The 21,580-nt window shown below is 38.7% G+C and overlaps 1 protein-coding gene across 5 annotated transcripts in view; it reads left to right on the top strand.

The window, feature by feature from the left end:
- Carmil1 (capping protein regulator and myosin 1 linker 1) overlaps window positions 1-21,580 on the top strand; it is a 285,478-nt gene that overhangs the window by 149,884 nt on the left and 114,014 nt on the right. For all 5 annotated transcript variants that reach the window (XR_007211220.1, XM_048348358.1, XM_048348357.1 and 2 more), the window contains 3 exons: window positions 7,730-7,805; window positions 12,546-12,634; window positions 13,667-13,761. Coding sequence is in view for 4 of the 5 variants with exons in the window: in XM_048348358.1 (XP_048204315.1) it covers window positions 7,730-7,805; window positions 12,546-12,634; window positions 13,667-13,761 (260 nt within the window). In the remaining variant the exon portion in view is untranslated. The remainder of the gene's footprint in view (window positions 1-7,729; window positions 7,806-12,545; window positions 12,635-13,666; window positions 13,762-21,580) is intronic.

The following is a 21,580-nucleotide window of genomic DNA, read 5'->3' as shown; positions in this document are numbered from 1 at the left end:
TATATAAACAGTTTTGAACCTGGGAACCTCTTGAATGGATCTCAGGGTCTCCTAGGAGTGCAAGGACTGTACTTGGACAACATCTGACTGACAGGAGTAAAGGCACTGCAGGGCAATGCCTTTCACATTAAGCTTGCTTGTTGTACCCAGTATGATTCTATAATGTTAAGAGGTAGTGGCTGGGAATATGGCCTAGTGGTAAAAGTGTTTGCCTCATATACGTGAAGCCCTGGGTTTGATTCCTCAGCACCACATATATAGAAAAAGATAGAAGTGGTGCTGTGGCTCAAGTGGTAGAGTGCTAGCCTTGAGCAAAAAGAAGCCAGGGACAGTGCTCAGACCCTTAGTCCAAGCCCCCAGACTGGCAAAAAAAAAAAAAAGAGGTAATGCATACCATCAGTGCTATTTGCCTGCTAATTCACTAAGCTTCATTTGGTTATTAGTCAGTAAATGGTAATCAAAGAAGCCACTAAATACAGTTACCTGAAATATATAGCATACTGTCTAAAATCAAGAAGCTTTTTCCAAAGTTTCCTGAGTTTTCCTGTAAGTGGATTCATTGGTTTCATGGTTGAGGAAATCATGCTTCTCTGTAATCACTGAGTTTGTAGGACACACCAAAATAGTCTATCTTTTTTTTTAAGGACAGTTTGACTTAAGGATGCTTTGACTTTATAGTGGTGGTCTGCAAACAATATTTATTCAGTAGGAGCCTTAATGAAATTCTGGTTTTTGATCTCCTGGGTCAGCAGTATGTGGTATGGCTTGCTTGCTTTCCTCTGTGTTATTGGGGATTGAACTCAAAGTCCTGTATATGCAAAGCACATGTGTTACCATAGAGCTACACCCCTACCCTCTGCTCTCAGCAGTGCATCACAACTCCTAATCAACCAGGAGATAATGAGGGGAAACATCCAATACTCTATGTGTACTCTACTGTGAAGGTGTGATGTTTGGCAGGTTAAGTGGGTAAATGTGTTTTTGACTTACAGTATTTTCAACTGGCAATGGATTTCCTAGGAAGTATCCCTTGAGGAACATCTGTATTAACTCTACCATAGCAACTTGAAAGCAGCCCTAGACAATATTATAAATGAATGAAGGTGCCAATAAAAGTGTATTTATACAAATAAATCCCATGAGTTATAATTTGCTGGACTTTACTGTGAATCAGGGGCCTGCCTTCCATCTACCCATCACTCAGCACTGAATATAGGCCAGACAGCCTGGTTTTGCTGAATAAGCATTCAGATATAATGACATTGGTCAGGCTACATCCGTCCTGTTATTAGATATTAGCAGCTACTTGGCAAGATGTCCATTCACATATTATTTATAGGGCCCAAAGCTTTCTTTAAGTATATTTGCACAATTTGTTCTGGTTTATGTATCCATGGGCTAACAAGAGGCATAGATTGAAAAGGACTTTTTATATATTTCTCATGAGATGCCTTGAAGGTCTGTGAGCTGACATGTTAAAGATGTAATCACACTATAATTTGAAGTGACAAGGAATGATGAGGGCAGAGGTAGTGATGCTGAGAAAAAGAGAACATCCAGCTTTAAATGCATTGATTTCTCTTGTTCCTGGAAGATTTTTAAGAGGAGCTAATCTCATCAATCCTCCAGAGACACGACACGCATCATTGAGTTTAAACTTGGCTCATGAGAGCTCAACCAGCAGACTCATGGTTTTGTGTTGTCATATTTCTAACTCATCAAGGTGACATTCTTAAATGTGATACAACCAGGAAAGATTTCTGAGAGTGGATTATGTTTAGCAAAGTTGTCCTATAAGTACTGGCATAATTCTTTCTGAATCTAGGCTCTGTTGCTTTACTCCTGTTATCATTTATAAAGGAAGATATCACTGATACTAGCTATTCAGGAGGTTGAGAGCAGAGGATAACTGTTCAAAACCAGGCCAGACAGGAGAGTGAGACTCTTATCATCAAGTAACCACCCAAAAGTTGGAAGTGGAAATGTGGCTCAAGTGGTAAAGCACCAGCCTAAGGTGAAAATGTGCTCCTGGGTGTTGAGTTCAAACCCCATTACTAGCATGGGGGGTGAAGAGGAGTGGGAAGAGGGGAGATGGGGTTTGGGCTCTGGGATTTGATATGAACAGCATTGGCTTCTGTTTCTGTTTCTAAATTCTCTAAATATATGAATAAAATAGAGGTCTTCATCCTTGATAGATGAACTATATAGGGCAGATAAGATGATGATGTATTTTTTCTCATCCATCTTACTTATGTATGTTTTCTAACAAATCCAACATGATCAGTCCAATAGCACATGCTTATAGATAAGCATGTATGGTGGGGAGTCTTTGTAGTACTTTGTTCTTAGGCATGAATGATCAAAATTATCTTTTAGCTGAGTGCCAGTGGTTCACACTGTAATACTAGCTTCTCAGGAGGCTGATATCTGAGGACTGTAGTTCAAACCCACCTCAGGCAAGAAAGATTATTATATCCAATTAATGACCCATCCAGAAGTGGAGCTGTGGCTTAAGTGCTAGAGGACTAGCCTTGAGCATAAAAGCTAAGGGACAGTGTCCAAGCCCTCAGTTCAAGCCCCAGAACAGCACAAATTATTCTTTAGATATTTCTTTAGATTTCACATAGTCTTGTCCTTGACATAGTTGATAAGTGGTCCAACCACTTATGTGTAGGACATGGATTCCCAGAAAGAATAACATATTTAGGTTTTTTTTTTTTTTGTAAGCTTTCAACTCCCATTTTCAAAGTACATATAATGGGAAGAAATCTCAATTATCCAGGGAAGGGTTATCCAGTAAAGATGCTAGAAATCTTCCACCAGAGGGCTTGTGCCATTGTGTGCATGTGCAGAGCATTTGAGAGTTTGTTTGTAAGATATGTTGGGAGGGGGCATGTCTGCAGTAGTATGCTGGTATATTAGAAATAATAACCATGCTATGCACTGAGCTGTTGTTCAACTTGTGCTTCCCATATTGTATTTTGTGGAGTTTCCTAGACATCCTTCAAATTTGTCAGTTATTATTATTATTTTTTTACTTGATGCTCTTCTGGTATACTTCACACTGTCTAAAAGTTGCAGTGTTTTCAAAGTTTCAGAGAGAGGGCAGCTAGCAGAGAGGGAACAGGAGGGCAATTTGTCTCCCAAATTGTAACTGGAAAGTGAAGTTCCTGGGAGTGCCCAGAAAGATGAGGTCAGAACTGCTGGGTCAGTAGATTATATGTAATCTAGTGAAAGAAGGAATTTGCCAAGAGATCTAGATTTTACATCTCCTGCAAACTTTGTTTTTGCATTGTAATCCTCAAATACTATTTTACTTTTAAAGCTTTTTAAAGAAAAATTGGTATCACAGTGTTGCCTTGGCTGACGACCTCAAGGGCTCAATCCATCCTCTAGTCTTTGTTGCTTGAGCACCTGAGACTATTTAGGCATACCTATACCACTGCCCACCTTAGTAGTGTATTGTTAATGTGCAGAGTAACATGAGCACAATAGTTACTTGAGAATATATAGTTACTTCAGAATCTATATTGGCATTCGCTGTAAAATTAGGAACCAAATAATCAGTTCAAGGTTATTAGAGGCTGGGTGCCAGTGGCTTAGGCCTGTAATCCTGGCTACTCATGAGGCTGAGACCTGAGGAAAGTGGATTGAAGACAGCTGAGGAAGGAAGACTATGAGACTCTAACCTCCGTTTAACCCACAAAAAGCCAGAAGTGGAGCTGGCTCAAGTGGTGAACTGCTAGCAATAAAGTTCAGGGATGGTACCAAGGCCCTGACTGAGTTCAAGCCCAGGACTGGCAAGTGCATGCCCAGACACACGTGTGCGCCCAGATACACATGTGCACGCACACACACACACGCGATAAGAGAAGTTTCAGTTCTTTAGTTTGAAAATCTGCAGCTATCAGATATATTGTCCTGGGTTCTTCAGTACAATACAGTACAGTACAGCAGATTGATGATTTTTGATAGTATGGAAATCAGGGTAGTCACTAGTGAGATGGTAGCAGACTTGAAGACAATGACCCTTTGAATTATACTGTCTGGGTGATTGTACTTTGATCATGCTTGGATCATTAACTTCTCTGCACCTTGGGAATCTTCTGTCAAAGCGTGCTAATCATATCTCTGTCCTGGGATCACAGTGAAGACTATATGGATTAATAGCTGTATAATACTTTGTGATAGTACCTAAAAATGTTCAAATAAATGCTTGTTATTTTCATGTCCTAAAAAGGCTTGCCCTCTGTTTAAATGAATAGCTATATAAAATATGACAAACATTCGTAACTAGAATAAAGAAAACCGCAAAGCAACAAAATGGCTACCTCTAAAAAGTTTTAGATTTCCATGACATAAACTTAGCCACTCACATTGAACCAATCGAGATGAATTCATGACCTTTTCTATAATGCTTTTTTCAGTTTTATGGTAATTTTCTTATTTGGAACCATGTGAGAATATCTTGATTCTTTTAAATTTTGTTTTAAAAAATTGGGGGTTTGAGCTCAGGGCCTCACACTTTCTAGGCAGGTAATCCACCACTTGAGCTGCTTTGCCAACATTTTTTTTTTTTTTTGAGATTTAACGGCAGTACTAGCTTATGAAGACCCCAAGTAATAGTTGATTATGGCAAGTGTCTGTAAAAGATGCTAATATTGCACCTTTTATTTGTAAGGGTTTAGAGTCTTAAAAAGAGTTTGCCCTTATTATTTCTTTTTAGTGGCAATACCAGAGTTTGAATTTAGATTTTTGCGCTAGATAGGTACTCTACTACTTGAGCCATGTTTCCAGCAAGTGACTTATAGAAATGTGCAAAAGAATGCTATGCTGCTGAGACTTCTGAGGGTGAACTTCTTAATGCTAACTTTCTTTTTCAGATCCACTGTTTCATCAGAATGAATAGTCCTCCTCAGAGCCAGACATGATGGTACATACCTATAACCCCAGCAGTCAGTAGTCAGAGCTGGGGAATTATGAATTGAGTCCGGTCTGGGCTATCTAGTGAAATTCTTTTTTTAAATCCCCAAATAAACAAAACCCAAACCCAAACATAAAAAGGGTCTCAGAAGTCAAGTCAAAACATAATTGTAGGCACAATAAATGTAAAGAACTGTTGATTAAATACAAAATCCTGTTACTACTACATCAGAAAAATCGTTTCATGTAACAACAACTGCTGTTTGGAATTTTTTTCACCCAGGTGAGCTAGTCACAACAACACCTAGTAAAACACAAAGAAGATTCAGTCCTACCAGACAGAACCCACCAGGGAAATCTAGCTCGTTCTTTAAAGGGAGGTGGTGAGGGCTCACTGCAATAATAGGAAGGCCTATGTGAAGGCCCAATTGAGTATCCAAGATGTGCATAGATACTTACTTATGCCTATGTTCTAAGAAAGCCATCTAGGATGGGAAACCCTTGAAAATGAAGTTAGTTTTGGACTGTCAGATAAATTCTGTGTAAGTGGCAACTCAGTGGGGTTTTGGTCCTTTCTGTCTCCATGATGCTCTGTGCCTTACGCAGGACTGAGGTTCACTGATCTTTGTTCTCCCACTTTGTTGTAGCCATCATGGTGGCTCAAGGTTTAGAGAGAGTCCTGAGTCCTTCAGCTCAGACCTTGACTTTTATGTAAGTGTTTGACTATGTCCATTCTGAGCACTGGGTCAGCTCAGGCATAAAGCTTCTCATTCTCTGCACATTCTAGCCAAGTTGAGAGGGGTTAAGTATAACTAAGACATTGAGATTTTCCATGGTCATGGGTATAGCTATACTGTATTCACTTTTGTTTTTCTTTTGGATTCTAATGTATGAGCGTTGCACAATCTGTCCATTCTACAGTTGATTAAACATGTTGGTTTGCTTATTGTTTATCATGGACAGTACTGCTTAAGGTCATTCTTGTGCTTGTCTCCTTAGAGAAAAACGTACAGATTGTACCAGGATCCAAATGATTGTAAATTCAACCATTATGTCTACCAGTAGTTCAAGAAATAGATGAATGTCTTGCTCCTTCCCCCTCCCCACACCCCCAGTTACAGTAATTGTATATATGCTCCTTTATATTGATTTAAAAAATCTTGTTACTACTTCCCTATCAAAGAAAAATCATTGTCTGTATGTTCCTTTATAGATTTACCTTGCAAATATGGATATTTTCATTGGGATAGATTACCTGTATAAGTTACTTTGTGAAAAACTTTTTAGTTTGCCTTATCTCTTGCTTTGTACAGACTTACCTCTCTCTGATACATTCTATCAGCATTTTAGAAATTAGCTTTCTGAAATATTTTTCTACTGAAAAAGCTTTTTATGGCTACATTTCCTGGAGTCCCTCTTTCTTAATATAGCTGAGGGGTCTTATTTATAGATAGCCTGTGTTCTGGTATGTATTATTATGTGATAAACCCTCCCAACTTAATGGCCCACAACAAAAATAGTGATAAGTTAAAAGGAAGACACCCCTCCCCACTCCACTTTTCAAAGTGTTATGAATTGAATTCAGGGCTTCCCATTTTCTAGACAAGTGCTCTATCATTTGAACCATGCCTTCAGCCCCTTTTTGATTTAGTTTGTTCTTATGCTTCAGACAATGATTTTCTTACCTCTACTTCCTTAGTAATTGGGAATACAGGAGTGGGCCACCCTGCAAGTATTGTGACGCCTTCTTTATTCACATGTCTGGTGATTGATGCTGCCCTGTTGGTATCTTTAGATGTGGTCCTTCCATGTGGCCCAGACTTCCTCACGTACAGCATGGAGGCTGGGTTCTGTGCGTGAACTTGGCAGGAGACAGAGCTGGGCAGAAGCTAAGCATGGCCTTTTTGAATCTTGCTCAGAACACTGTGTGTTATTGCAGAAGGATATTTGTGTTGTTCCCTAATAAATTTGTGAGACCTCAACTCAACTAATAATAAACTGAGTGTGGTGTTATACAGCTGTCAACTCTGCAATGTGGAAGGCGTAAATAAGAGAATCATCAATCCAGGTCAGCTCAGACATAAGAGCAAAATCCTGTCTCAAAATAACCAAAGCGGAAAATGGCATGACTCCAGGAATAGAACTCTTTTTTTTCTCCCAACTTCCACCCTAAGAAAACTAACCTGTACAGTATAGTGAGTTCTAGACCAGCAAGCGCTACAAAAGTAGTTGTACAATGGAGTATCGATTTAACATAACAGTTTGTGAGTGTAAATACTTGGTTTCAATCACCCTCTCATGGCAATTCTGTTAGACTGAGTTCCACCTGTTCTCTGATCACTGCTGAGAACTGTAAAAAACTACTCAATAGTCCTAGGATGCTTGTTAAGCACTGAGAATCCAGCTGCTGTCACTGGCTCAATTCTCAGGATAGATACCATCCTTGGTTGCAGCATGAACTCTCTCTCAAAGAATGTGAGGTACTTGATGGTTACAGAATTTATGAATAAGATTTATTTCTACAAAAATAGAACTGGTTAGTATAGAATTATGTGTATGATTTCTTTTAGAACAAAGAATCAGAGTCCCTACAGATTGTTTGGGGAAATTTAGCTTATGTCATACTTGACGATCTGTATTAGATAACTTAATTGATGTCTGGTGACCAAAATAGTTCGAGCTGGATGTTATGCTTGTGAATAATGGGGATTTGACTACAGCTGGATGTCATGGGTCAAAAACACAGTGCCAGTGTAGCTATTCTAGAAGAGAGCTGAGTATATATTTTTGTTACTTCTACTTCTAGAGACCTGATACCTATCATCGCTGCTCTGGAATACAATCAGTGGTTCACAAAGCTGTCCTCTAAGGATCTAAAACTGGTAAGTAATTGAAGAGGTAGCAAATGTTGCTTGGTTTTGCCAAATTTCAAAAACCTGATAATTGTCATAAAGACTTTAGCTTTTCTCCCATATTGGTGAGCTGCATATATCTTCCTGGACATATCTTCCTGTAAGTGATTAGCATAACATTTTGCAAAGTTTGTAATGTGAGATTCTTCAGAGAACTATTTCCTTCTGTGCAGCTGCTTCAGGCAGTTTTAGTGTTCAACAGGCATTTAGTGTGACCCTTAGTACACACATTCAGTTAGCAAAACTATTAAGGTTACATTTGCACAGCTCCAAAGAACAGCTTTTATGTTTCTATCTTAGATTTTGATCTCCATAATGCTTCCTTTTCTAAGAATTTTGGGAAATCTTAACAAGGTACAGTGGTCCTTTTGCATTAAGATAGTTGATGTTAATTCTGTAGATGCACTTTGGGGGCAGATTTATATGTAAGTGAAATGCAGTTGAAGTGAAATGTTAGTTTTCTTAAGAGATGAATGAGCCAATTATTTTCTCTTTCTATACTAGTGGAAATAAGATGCTCTGGTGGGGAATTTTCAAGTTCAAAGGAGCCATGTAGACTGATGACTATCATTTCATTCAAGACCAGAAATAGTTTTAAGTATTGTTTGATTGGAAACGTTTACTTCAAAGCCTCTAGCTTTCAGAGACCATAGACTCCAGTGTGAGGGAAGGGGGGATGGATTTTGAATAAGTGATGGATCTGCAAAAAAATGGAGGCTTGAGATTGGCTAGTCAATAGGCTACTTGATACTTGGAATTTGCCTGAACTAGAGGTAGCTTAAGGCATTAAAGACATGCTAGTGGGCTAAGCTAATTGGAGCCAATGTCATGTAAGAAAAGAGCATAGACTTGCAATCAGAAACCATATTTCAGATTTTAACTCTTTATTACTAGGCTGTGTGACCTTAAATACATTACCTTCCAGGACTTCATCTTCCTGTGCATCTATTATTGTGAGCTAGTTAGAGCACATGTCTTATCTGTCTCTATCCTGTGCTTATCTCAGAATAGCCTTTTGATGAAAGTGGCTACTCGGTGAAAATTGTTTTCATGAATAGTTAGAGAATAAATGCATTGACTGAGTAGATGAGTGAACATTGCAGTATAATTAACTGGCAGGTTGTTGAGATAAGTAACTGATCCTCGTGTGTAGAAATTCTACCATAGTCCCTAACATATTGCAGGCATACCATAACTGTTCATTATTGTTATTATCATCATTTAATCAGACTAGCAATGATGTTGAGAAACAGATGTGGGTAGGGGAATGATGGGAAGGAAGTCAGCTGGACATGATAGCTCTTGGCAGCAGGCATGGGAACCACGGGCCCTCAGACAACAAGCAGGTAGCCACCATGGCCAACCTGGGAATGGAAGCCTCCTGTTTCCTGCGTGCTGGGATGGGATCACTGCCAGAGTTTGGAATCCGAGTTTGCAAGTGGAGAGGGAACCCTTTGGAGGAATGAGAAGCAGATTAGCTTAGGGATTGTGGGATCAGGGAGAACAATGGGTCACTACCTAGTTAGATTGCCTGGCTCATTTGAACATTGACATAAGCATGTGATTTTGCAAATGGAGCCTCCAGGGGGTTTTGAGGAGGTTGTAGATACCCTACTTGTGGTAATTGTTCCAATTCACTAGTTCAGAAAGGTGTAAAATGAATGAGTGTTGGAATACTGCCATTTGTTCTCCCAGTCATCATCTCCTTTCAGCTGCATTTGTGTTTAGAACAGAAAATACACATGGAATCATTTCAGTCCCAGGAAAACAAAGCTTGCATGTGCTTTGAAGCTTTCTCCATTGTCATAGGATGGAAGGGAAAACTATGATGGGACTTGAGGTTTCATCCTTACTGCTTACCTGTTAAGATGTAAATGTGAAAACACACAATGCAGTTATTGTTGAAATTTTCATGCTTTAAAATGAAAGTTTTAAAATTGCTAGAAATAGTTAAAAAGTAATGCTTTGTTTTCTGACTGTGTGCAGCTGGCAATTCCAGAAAATTTTCTAACAGTGGGTTTATTTGAAGGACATAACAACATATAGAAACAACTTGTTTAGGTATTGTTTGAAAACATGAAGTACGTGACAGAAATGAATAGTTTCCTTTCAAGGTATTTGGACTAAACTTTCAAAGTATTTGTTCCTAGCCCAATAATAACCTACTAGGTTAGTGGCCAACATTGATTCACTAAAATAGCAATAGAATTGGGATCTTGGTTCAATTTTCTGAGCATTGTAACCCTGGCAAGTTATTGTGTATAATTGTTTCTCTAAAAGAGTCTCCTTACGGTAATGGTTATGTGAAGCAGCATATGTGGTTCTTTTTTTAGTTCAAAGTGCAGTATTTGTTTTGTTTTTTGAAGTACTAGTTTATTTCTTACTTCATAGTGATTTCAAATTTTGTTGCACATTTTTGATTTTTAACTAAATGCAACCTCTTGGAGAGCCATTGCATTCACTTTATATATATTCCTCGAAACCAATGGCTAATCATGCCATAGACACATGTAACTACAGTAATGATCACATTTTAGTTTATATTTAAGTTTATGTATACACCTCCTTAAATTTTTCCTCTACATAGATTCTTGTGTAGAACAGAACACTCTTTATGTAGTTGACATAAATGCAGGATTAAAGAGCCATGAATCACTTACTGTAACTCTGCCCCAGTGACATCTTAATGAAAAGTTAGATAACACTTTTATACGTTCTCTTGGCCCTCTCTCTCTCCCTTCTAGTGGTTATATTATTGGAACTCAGAACCTCATTTTTGCTAAGTAGGTGTTCTACTGTTTAACCATGCTAATAGCTCCTTTTCTCATTGGTTATTTTCAAAGAGTCTGGTTTTTTCTTTTGCCCAGACTGGCAGGTGGACCAAGGTCTACCTATTTTGTGGTTCCTGTTGTTGTTGGGTTGACAGGTGCTCTTCACCATATTCTGCTTTTTCCATTAAGATAGAATCTTACAAACCTTTTTTCCCTTCCTGTGAAGCCTGGGCTGGTCTCAACCTGTGATCCTGTCAATCTCTGCCTCCTAAGTAGCTAGGCTTATTGATGTGAGCCACCAGCAACTGACTTAATACACCTTAACAGATTTTTATGACTATGCTTATATTGATGTGCACATTTAATCTTTAAAACTCTATAGCTATAAATTACTTTTTTGGATGCTATGGAGATAGCAATGATATCATGGTTGTTTTTGAAAACAAGAATAATGTGAAGACATCATTGAATCCTTTTTTTCTGTGACACCCTGGAATAGATAAATTTCTTTGGATGCACATTGTGAGATAAAACATTATATTGATAAGAGGTCATCATTTTGGAAATTGCCACTGTCAGCATAGTATAAATGGCATTAGATCAATTTGAATTCTTTTTTTCTCTTTGCTCATCAGTCCATAGAGATGTATTAGAAGCCTAGGAATAGAGTAAAAGAGGCTTTATAGAAGGAGTAGAATCCAACAGTTAGAATAATTATGAGATCCGTGATGCTATGGAATTTAGCATGTTTCTAGGCTCGGGTTTTTCTTAAAAGTTATCTGAGTAGCAAAGTTTGTACATTTCACTTTATACTCACTTCTAGTTATGATTAATCTAGATAGGTATTTGTGATCTGATTAAAACAAAGAACTGTAATGTACCTCTATGGTACTTTAGGCAAAGATTGGTTTGTTGTACGCCATGCCACACAGAGCATGCTGTCTCTTTTGCATATTATAAGGGTTTAAGTAGAACGTTGTTTATAATGAGACTTTATAAAATCACTTTTCAATATTTAATCAATTTAAGCCCAAGTGTTATCTTCAGCTATCTTTGGAATAAGACAAGATTTAAATAAATACAAAACTATGAATAAGCAGTTAAAGAAAAAATATATATCACTATAATACTATTTAGTTTTCACATTCTCTTAAGATTTTTCTTATAATTATTACTCATTTTAGTTGTTACGATCTTGTTTCATCCTTTTTATGCATTCTCATTTAACCTTATACTCTAACAAGTTAATGTGATTCTGTGGGTATAATAATTACAGACTACTTCATGTTTTGTTAAAAATTTTCAATTGCATAATAGACATTTATTTAGCTCTTTTCTATTATTTGAGTGATGCCCCTTTGTCCTATTTTAGAAAATACTAGTAGGAATGTCATGACTCTGGCTACCTTGTAAAAGTGCTTATCAAGCCTCCCTATAAAAGTGTATAAAATTGTTACACCTTACTACCTATAAAAAGAAAATAACAATATTTACTGACATAATGAAATTACACATAAAGAGCTTAGTACAGTGCTTAACATAGGGCCAGAAGTCAGTGGAGACCATCATAGCTCCATTTACTCTTCAGTTCAACAATCTGCACAGCACCTTGAGAAGTCCATAATTATAGTATTCTCAAAATTGGGATAAATGGATCTGAGTGTGCTCTGAGCACTATTAAAATGGCCATTTAAAGTTGTCTTCTAATACTTGGGTATTTTCTTTTTCCTCTGGGCTACTTTGGGGACCTTTGTTCTCGATGCCTTTGTGTTCCCAGGATCTTGGTTGTGACAGCATATAGCAGGAAATGTTGACTATATGGCTGTATGAACGAATGCTTTATTTAGTAAAAGTATTGCATTGCATAGAACTATAATAGTGAAATAATGTCTTATTTCTGTAGACTGAAGGAATAATCAAAGAATTCTTTCTGTTATAGTCTACTGATGTCTGTGAGCAGATCTTGAGAGTGGTGAGTAGGTCCAATCGACTGGAAGAATTGGTATTGGAAAATGCTGGACTTAGAACGTGAGTATTTTCTTGAATATGTGAATAGATTGCTCTAAAACTTCATGTCATTTGCTCTCTTAAAGTTTAGTTTTTTTTTTAAAGTTGAGGTACACGTATTTAGGACTTAAGTGTTTTCCCCCTTTTTAAAAATAAACAAGCACACCCTGTGTTTCTTATTATATTTTTGTAGTTACATTGTGTAGCGATTAAGATCATTGGCCTTTGGTCAGCAGGGCCTTGAACAGGTTGCCTAGCCTTTGTCTTTCTGTGTCTTTGCCTTTAAAATTGGGATAACCAGAATGCCTGCTTTACAGAATTAAATTTGTCTTAATGAATTGATAGCTATTAAGTACTTTTCACATTATAGATGCTATTTGTGGCATTTACTATACCACTAATGGTAGTCCCAGAAATAGCATTTCTTTTTTAAGTTGTTTTTTTTAAAAATTTTTTTTTTGGTCATTTCCCCCTTCTTTCAAGTGGTACTTACACAATCTTCATCTAGTGATTTAGTAGACTTTATTTCTGCTAAGGGTAGATATTTTGTAATCACAGTAGTTTGTGAGTTGTTATAGAACTAAAATAGTGATTGTCTTTTTTTTCTTTTGTAAAATGCGGTGCTTAGCAATTGTAGCCTTTAACTCGGTAATGAGAATAATCTGTCCTACATTCATGAGCATTACATGAAATGAGAGCTGAGATACCATGAATTGCCTACTGGAATTGCCATGAAAATTTGGTTCTTTTCAGGAATGTTAAAAAAAAAGTTATGCAGGGATCAAGTTGTAACATGAATAGCATAAAAATGTGTCTTTATAGGTGCAGTTAAATACTTTGTATTTGCTTTTGATTGAGGCTTTGGCAAATTAGAATGCACTGTAGGCTGGCTTTATGGATTCTCTCATGAGATGTTCATAGATATTTACACATACAGGATGCATAGGGTTTCTCTTCTTTTAAGATTTCTCTTTATCTTAACCTTTTGAGTATTTTATTTGAATAGCTTTGCAATGTGTATATTTATTCCTATCATTTTGTGTGTGTTTGCAGAGATTTTGCACAAAAACTGGCCAGTGCTCTAGCACATAATCCCAACTCAGGACTTCATACGATTAACCTTGCTGGCAACCCACTGGAGGATAGAGGTATGATGGTGCTTACCAGGCCATTAAGAGTTGGAAGAGGTTTAGAGATTTTGTTTTATCTATCTATCTATCTATCTATCTATCTATCTATCTATCTATCTATCTATCTATCTATCTATCTATCTATCTGTCTATCTATCTATCTATTTATTTTGCCAGTCCGGGGGCTTGAACTCAAACTATCCCTGGCTTCTTTTTGCTCAAGGCTAGCGCACTACCACTTGAGACACAGCACCACTTCCGGCTTTTTCTGTATATGTGGTGCTGAGAAATTGGACCCAGGGCTTCTTCATGCATACTAGACAAGCACTCTACCACTAAGTCACATTCCTAGCCCCAGAGGATTAGAGTTTTAATTTCACCATGACTGAAGAGTTAGTATTTGCTAACTTGTGACTCAGTTATAAATGCTATTGCTATGTTTATAGGCTTCTAGCTCTTTTTATCTTTTCATGAAAATATACAAGCCCAGATTTTCCTACCTGATTAACTTAGGTTTGAGGTTATATGAGGAGAAAGAGGATTTTAATTTTTAAATATTTTATCAGTGCTCTATTTCTGCATAACAAATTGCTCCATACTTATTAGCAGCTTTAAGTGTCACATTTATTATCTCAGGTCCCAGGTTAGCTGGGATCTGTGCTCAGTGTGCCTCAAGGTTGAAATCATATTGTCAGTGTAGCTTTGCTGCCATCTGCGACCTAGAGTCTTTCTCACATTGATAAATTGTTGGCAGTGTTAATTTCCTTGGGGCTATAAGACTGAGGTCCCTCTTGTTTATGTGCTAGTTGCAGGAGACCACTCCAACTGCTGGTCAGTAGACATAAGCAAGAAAATGTGAGACTGAATTTTCCATAGTGGATCATTGGTGGATGAGGTTTAAGAAGGAATTGCTCTACCTCTAGAGGAAATACTTTGTTTTCTGCAGCAAATTTTTTCTAGCTTTGTTAAATAAGGGTTTTTCATCTTCAATCATTATATATTTGATGAAGATTAATCATTCAGCTGAGCTGACGATACCAACATAAACAGTTTTGCCTTTTTGTTCTGGATATGAACTCCATTGTGTATATTCCAGGGAGGGAGGGAAAACCCTTAAGAGCAACTTGTATCATCTAAAGTACTGAAGAATCCGAAGGAGAGTTAAGAATGAATTAGGAAACTAGATCTCATTAAAAGCACCTTCACAGAGTAAGGTCAAGTTGAACATAATGGATGCAGACTCCTGGAATAGGAGTTTCTCTGGGGTATAATAATTTCTTTAGGAAAAACAGCAGCTCTCTCTATGAGTCAAATGCAACAGAAAGATATATGCGATACCCTGGAAATCCTGCATATAACCTCTCATAGTCCAGGGAGCTGTCCTGGTTTTCTTCTAAGATTTGAGAGAATCAGTCACATTTATCTACTGACAGGCAGGACAGAATCCGTAAAGGGAGGTAATTATTGGATGCTGGTCCAGACCAGGAAGGAAAAAATCCACAGTTGTAAGAGAATGATTAATCCCACAATGCAGCATTGTTTCCTACCCAGGAATCAAAGTTCCGTGTTGCAGAGGATGTGGGGAAAAAACCCTGTAGGTTGCTACTTGGGTTATCAGATAGCTGTGATCACTTTGGAAACTGGTTCAACTGTTTGTTAATTCTGAACACTGCCGGCACCAGAGCTCACGCCTGTAATCCTAGCTACTCAGGAGGCTGAGATCTGAGGATTAAGGTTTGAAGCCAGTGCCGGCAGTAAAGTCCATGAGGCTTTTTATCTCCAATTAAATTCCAAGAAAGCCAGAGTGGAGCTATGGCTCAAGCCTTGAGCGTAAAATCTTAGACACAGTGCCCCTGGCTTTGAGTTCAAGCCCCAGGATTGGTACAGAAAAAAATTGGAATACGAATTTGCCCAAAGATCCAGCTGTTACACTTTTCAGGTATCACTCAAAGAAAAAAAAAAAGAGAGATTCATTTAATACAAAACTTTCCAACCAGAGTTTACAGAAATAGTATACATTGTAGCCAAAAGGTAGAAACAGTCCAAATGCGCTTACTGGAGGAATAAAACTTGGTAGATCTGACCCTACAAAACCAGTCAACAATGAAAAGGCATGAAATGCAAATGCTGGCTACCACATGACTGAACTTCCAAGACACAAGTGAAAGACGATAGACCCACTGTCTGTGAGACTGAGAAGAAGGGTGGGTCTGAGTGCCTCTCTTCTCTTCCTGCCCCATCCCTCTTAACTGTGGCCACATCAAGCATTTGGTCAACCCAGGTGCAGTTTATGTCTCAGGCCCTCACCTTGGATGCCCTGTAGCCCTTGGGTTTTAGCTTCTGTGATGTCACTTACTGCATTTGACCCATCTTCTAACTAAGTGCTCCTTTTTCCTCCTCCACCACTCATCACCTCTTATCCCCCTTTTCTGGTCTTTCTTTCTCTTTGCCCTTTCTGTGACACAACATCTGGTTTAAGATCTTGTCCATCATCTGTACACATTTTCCTTAAATTGAGTTGCATTGTACTTAGTTCTTTTTTGTTCATTCTCTTACGTAGTTTTAAAAATCGCACTTAAAAATGAAGTTTATGGAGTGTGTGTGTGTGTGTGTGTGTGTGTGTGTGTGTGTGTGTGTGTGTTGGTACTAAGGCTTAGACTCAGGTCCTTGAGCTCTTTTGCCCGAGGCTGATGCTCTGCCACAAAGCCATAGCTCCACTTTTGGCTTTTTGGTATCTGATTGGAAATAAAGTCTCACGGACTTTCCTGCCTGGATTGACTTTGAATTGTGATCTCAGCCTCCGTAGTAGCTGGGATAACAGGCTTGATTCACTTGTTCTTGGCTGTGATTTCTTTTTTGATAGAGAGAGAAGATATGTCCAAAGAGAACGTTTCTCTGCTTTTTTATTCCACATTCCTATCTGTCGGGCTCGGGTCGCCTCCCCCGGCGCGGGGACTAAGGCTCAGCTGTGCTTCTAACAGCTCCCTTTCTCACCCTCTCCCCTGGTTCTCACCCTCTCCCCTGGTCACCCGACCTGCAGGTAAGGCCAGGGTGGAGCGGGGGAGTCGGCACAGACCTCATGTGCACGCGGCCCAACAAGATCGCTTTGCCCACCTCCTTACCAGTAAAGAAAGCCAAGCATATGCGGATCTCGGAGAAGCTTCAAGAGCAATCTGATTTATTAAGGCGGGGGCAAGGACTAATGATAGGAAGAGAAGAGAGAAGGCGATCAGCCAGGACGTTGATAGGCTGCGAGCTTGTCATATGACCCCCTCATGGTCACTCGAAAACACCTCGCCTGGGAGAGACTGGGGGCGCATGGGCTGGGGAGAAAGTTGGGGGCTGTTTGCAAAGCCGGTTCTTCTGGTTCCTGACCCAGAGAATTGTGGCCTGCATTCCCCAGGGCTGGGGGAAGGGCGGCGTCTCTGGTGCTCTCCAATGCCCTTCACCTGAAGTCCATAAGGCTGAATGAACCCCAACACCTATCCCTACGGAGACCTCATTTTATGTCTTTTCTTCTATCGGTTGCCCATTTCTAAGGGTTGAAATCACCAGTCACTGTGCAGTTGCTTTCCTTATCTTCAGCTGGAACATGGGAATTTCCAAGGGTAGGGTCTCTCATATACCTTCAAATGCTGATACTCATAAAAACCTTTTCATAGACCAGTACTTGCTCCTTCCAGATTCATTCATGGCTGGATTTGCCAGTGCCCATGGACAGCTGCCAACACTCATCCTTCTCCCTTTCTCCCTGCCAAGGACTGAGCCTCCTAAACACAAATTCTTTCTTGGTTCTTAATAGCTATTTACTAGCATTAACTGGGAGCCTTTCTGTTCATGGCTAGAAATTCCATAAGAAATCTAGTTGTGTAAAATAGTTCTTGAAATTTCAACCTAGAGAATAAATTTTTTTTTGTTTCTACGTTTTTTCTATGACAGGATTTTATGTAGGAAAGTAATAAAAGGGATGGAGGAGGAGCTTGTAATTTAGTCATATGGTATAAAAGAGACTGGGCCAGTGAAGACTATTTACAAAGAAATTAAAAAGAAACATGTGGCAGATAGGATCTTAGCAGTTGTAGTAGCCCAGAATTCTGAGGAATTTAAAGCCCAGATGGAATTTGACTTTGCCCCTGAACTATCTACTCTGGGATTTATTTGGCGATGCATGGAGAGAAGGTTTGGCTCCTGGCTTTGTGATGTGAATGATGATACAGCAAATCCCTGTTATTTACAGCTCAGTCTCCTTGTCATAGCAGTGAGAGGACAGACTCTTAGCCTTCTGATTATTGAGGGGTTTCTGGTAAAGGAGGACAAAGTATGATTTAGTAGGGAAGGGATGGTGTTTCTGGCTTTATCAGCAACAGCCGCATAGGTGGGGACCAGACCACTGGCACATGCGCACCAACAAGCTGGTCTTATCCTGGCAGTAAAGGTGGGCCTGTTCACCAGCTTGCTTTTGGCCTTCTTCTAACCTAATGCTTTTTCAGGCTGTAGCTCAGTACTTATTAGCCGGCCATGAAATCAATTCTCTAATTCATGATAAACATCTAAAAAGAAATAGAACAGAATAGAAGATATTAGTACATTATTTTGGAAAACTCTGGCTTTAGTTTTCCATTGTGTGTATATACTTATGCTTCTATAAGATGCTTACATTTTGATACCAGAATGTTTCTTTATGTGGATCATGGTAGAAAACTTTGAAAATTTCTACTACTTCTGAACTTTATTAACTAGTTCTGTGTTGAGCCCTCTGGGCTGATCAGGTGGTCTGAGCAAGGGTATTTTCAGTCGTCTTGGTGACATTAACCATTAACTTTTGGATCTGGCATTGATTCTTGGATGGAAGTTGAATATTTTCAGAGAATGTAGTTCTTCTCTTTTCTCTTTGCTCATTTAATGCTTTTCACTTCCCTAAAAGTTATAAACTCCATGGCCTCTTCTTCCTGGTTAACCTTCCCAGTTTATGCTAGTTTATGTGACCTCAGCCTTGCCTAGAAACTCTTCTTCCTTCCTTTGTTTTATTCCAAATTGTATTTTTTTTTTTGGTGTAAAAAGCAATTTAGATTCTTGTCTTGGAGTGATTTTCTTTTGCATATATTGAAAAATATTCCAGTGATGTTTTTGTTTGTTTGTCTTTTTGATCGTCTGTCGTGACTGACTTGATCTTCTAAAGAAGACAAAGGTTATAGATTCTGCCATGGTTGCTGCTCACAAACCTTTCCCGTCTCCCTGTGTGTATATCAGTGGTTTTGGACATCATGCCACTCTCAGATAGGTTGTTTTGGTCAAGTTGCTTCTCTTTGTATAACTTTCTTCATATTTAAAACAGATAATAATAATTGCCACTATACTAAGATGTCGAGATTTAAATGAGATGCATAAAAGAAAAAAAGTAGCATGGCATGTGCAATAAATACTGTTTCACTCCCTCATGTGATTCACTGAAATAGCCTAGTGAAGACTGAATATACAGATATTGTTGTTTTCTCTCTTATCAACGAGGAGAATGATGATGTATTCTCATGTTCTCATTTTCCTAACCACTTGACATGGTGGCAGTCTCTCATTTTAGAAGGTTATAATGTTTCTGAATTTGTTATTGGGTTTCTTTTGGAAGTAGAAGGAAAGGATTTTGTGCATACTATTTCAAAAGCATTGCTTTGTTCCATAACATGTCAAAGGATTTTCTTCAACTTTCACCATGTTTAAAATTTAGGTTTTTGTAAGACAGATACAAAACAAGAAGTATTTTATCATATCAACCATATTTACTTGACATCGTTATTATTCAGGATAAAGAGAATTTTAAAAATGATAGAGGTTCTTAAGACATTTAAGTTAGGCATTGACTCCAGCTTTTTCTTTTTTCAGTATCCGTTTATTTTTATATTCCTTGTCCTTGATCTTCAGTTTTATTTTTGGCATAGAAATACTTCATTGTAGTTTATTTGTTTATTCATTTGCTTCTTTCAGAGTTTCTGAACTTACCAAGGAAGTTACAGGAATCAGTAGGAATCTAAAAAATTTAACTCGCCTGTAATCTGGCTTTTACAGTGTTCTATCATATACTTTATAAACATAAGAAAAAGGACCACTCTCTCCCAATATCATGTTGCTAGAACTACACAGGCGGAATTTTGTTAAAATATTCATATTGATGCTCTAAATTTAAAAAGACCCTTCTAAACTTCTTTGCTTCCATGAATAATAATGATGCTAGAATATCCATGCATGAGTTTTGTATAGTGTTACAGGCTTTTCAGTGCATCCTTGATAAGTGGGGTGAAATTTGCAATGTCAACTTTAATTTTCCTGTGTTTGTGATTTAATAACATCAGATCACAAATTATCATACTAAGCATTTCATAATTACTTTCTTAGGCAAAAATGATTTGAAGCAGAGGGAGTGATAAAGGGGAAAATAAAAATCAAACCTTAAAAAACCTTTAAAGGGGAAAATAAAAATCAAATCTTTTTCTAAATTTGATATATATTAAAGTAAAAAGGTAGAAGAAAGGTAAATCCATCAAATAAAATCTCCAAAAAACTTTTAGCAATAAATTTTATTTTATTTCAAAGCTCCAAAGCTGTTGTTTATTTTATATTTTGCCAAAAAGTTTTAAGTAGGTAGCTTCAGAAAGGACAGGGCAGGTAGAACTCCCTCCCTCTCCCTCTCCTTCCTTCCTTCGAACTCCCCTCCCTCCCTCCCTCCCTCCCTCCCTCCCTCCCTCCCTCCCTCCCTCCCTCCCTCCCTCCCTCCCTCCCTCCCTTCCTTCCTGTTTGGTTGCAAATGCCAACTGTTCTCAATTTAGTTACCTTTCCAAGACTTCCATTTCGGAATATGCCAAGATAATTCCTTTGTATAATAACTTGTTACTGTTTTCAAATCAAATGACTAATCTCTCTAAATTTTCTTCACATCAAATTTCTTTCTTCTTAGCACTGTATTTAAAGGTCATCTTGATGGCCCCGGAATGCCACAGAAAGCATATCTCTCTTCTCCCTCCCCCTTCTCTCCCCCTCCCCCTCCCCCTCCCCATCCTTCCCCCTCCCCCTCCCCCCCTCCTTCCCCCTCCCCCTCCCCCTCCTTCCCCCTCCCCCCCTCCTCCTCCTCCTCCCCCCCCCTCCTCCTCCTCCCCCCCCCCTCCTCCTCTTTGATGGATTTTTGTTTGTTTATTTTATAATACTAGGACTTGTACTCTAGGCTTTGCACTCTTACATTGCCTCTGTTTGCTAGCCAGGCTGGTGCCTTATCACTTGAACCGTTTTTCCAGTTAAATGGTGATGAGTCTCAAGGCCTCTTTTACTTAGGTTGTCTTCAAGTTGAGATCCTCTACATATTAGTCTTCTAAGTAACTAGGATTATAGTCATGAGCCACCAGAACCCAGCTGACATGTATGTGTTTTGAATTCTTCAGCTTGTATTTCCCTCTGTGAAGATATGTTCACTAAGTAGAACTGCTCTATATTTTGGCAGTGTTCAGATCCCAGCCTTACTTTCCCTATACAATTAGATTTGCAAGAAGTCCTTCCTATTAAGTGCATGCACTTGAGTCTCACAACATTTTATATGATGCCTGATCTCCTACCCTCTCCCCGCCCCCCCCACCATGGATCTTGAAACCAGGTCTTGAAACCAGGGCCTGGGCACTGTCCTTGAGCTTTTATGCTCAAGGCCAATGCTCTACCACTTGAGCCACAGCTCCACTTCTGGCTTTTTGGTGGTTAACTGGAGCTAAGAGTCTCATAGACTTTCTTGCCAGGCTGGTTTTGAACCATGATCCTTAGATCTCAACCTCTCCTAAGTAGCTAGGATTACAGGCATGAGCCC

This window comes from Perognathus longimembris, chromosome 6 (genome assembly GCF_023159225.1).
Source record: "Perognathus longimembris pacificus isolate PPM17 chromosome 6, ASM2315922v1, whole genome shotgun sequence".
Classification (NCBI taxonomy): domain Eukaryota; kingdom Metazoa; phylum Chordata; class Mammalia; order Rodentia; family Heteromyidae; genus Perognathus; species Perognathus longimembris.
Note: the sequence above shows the minus strand (reverse complement) of the source record. Positions and strands in the feature narration are given on the sequence as shown.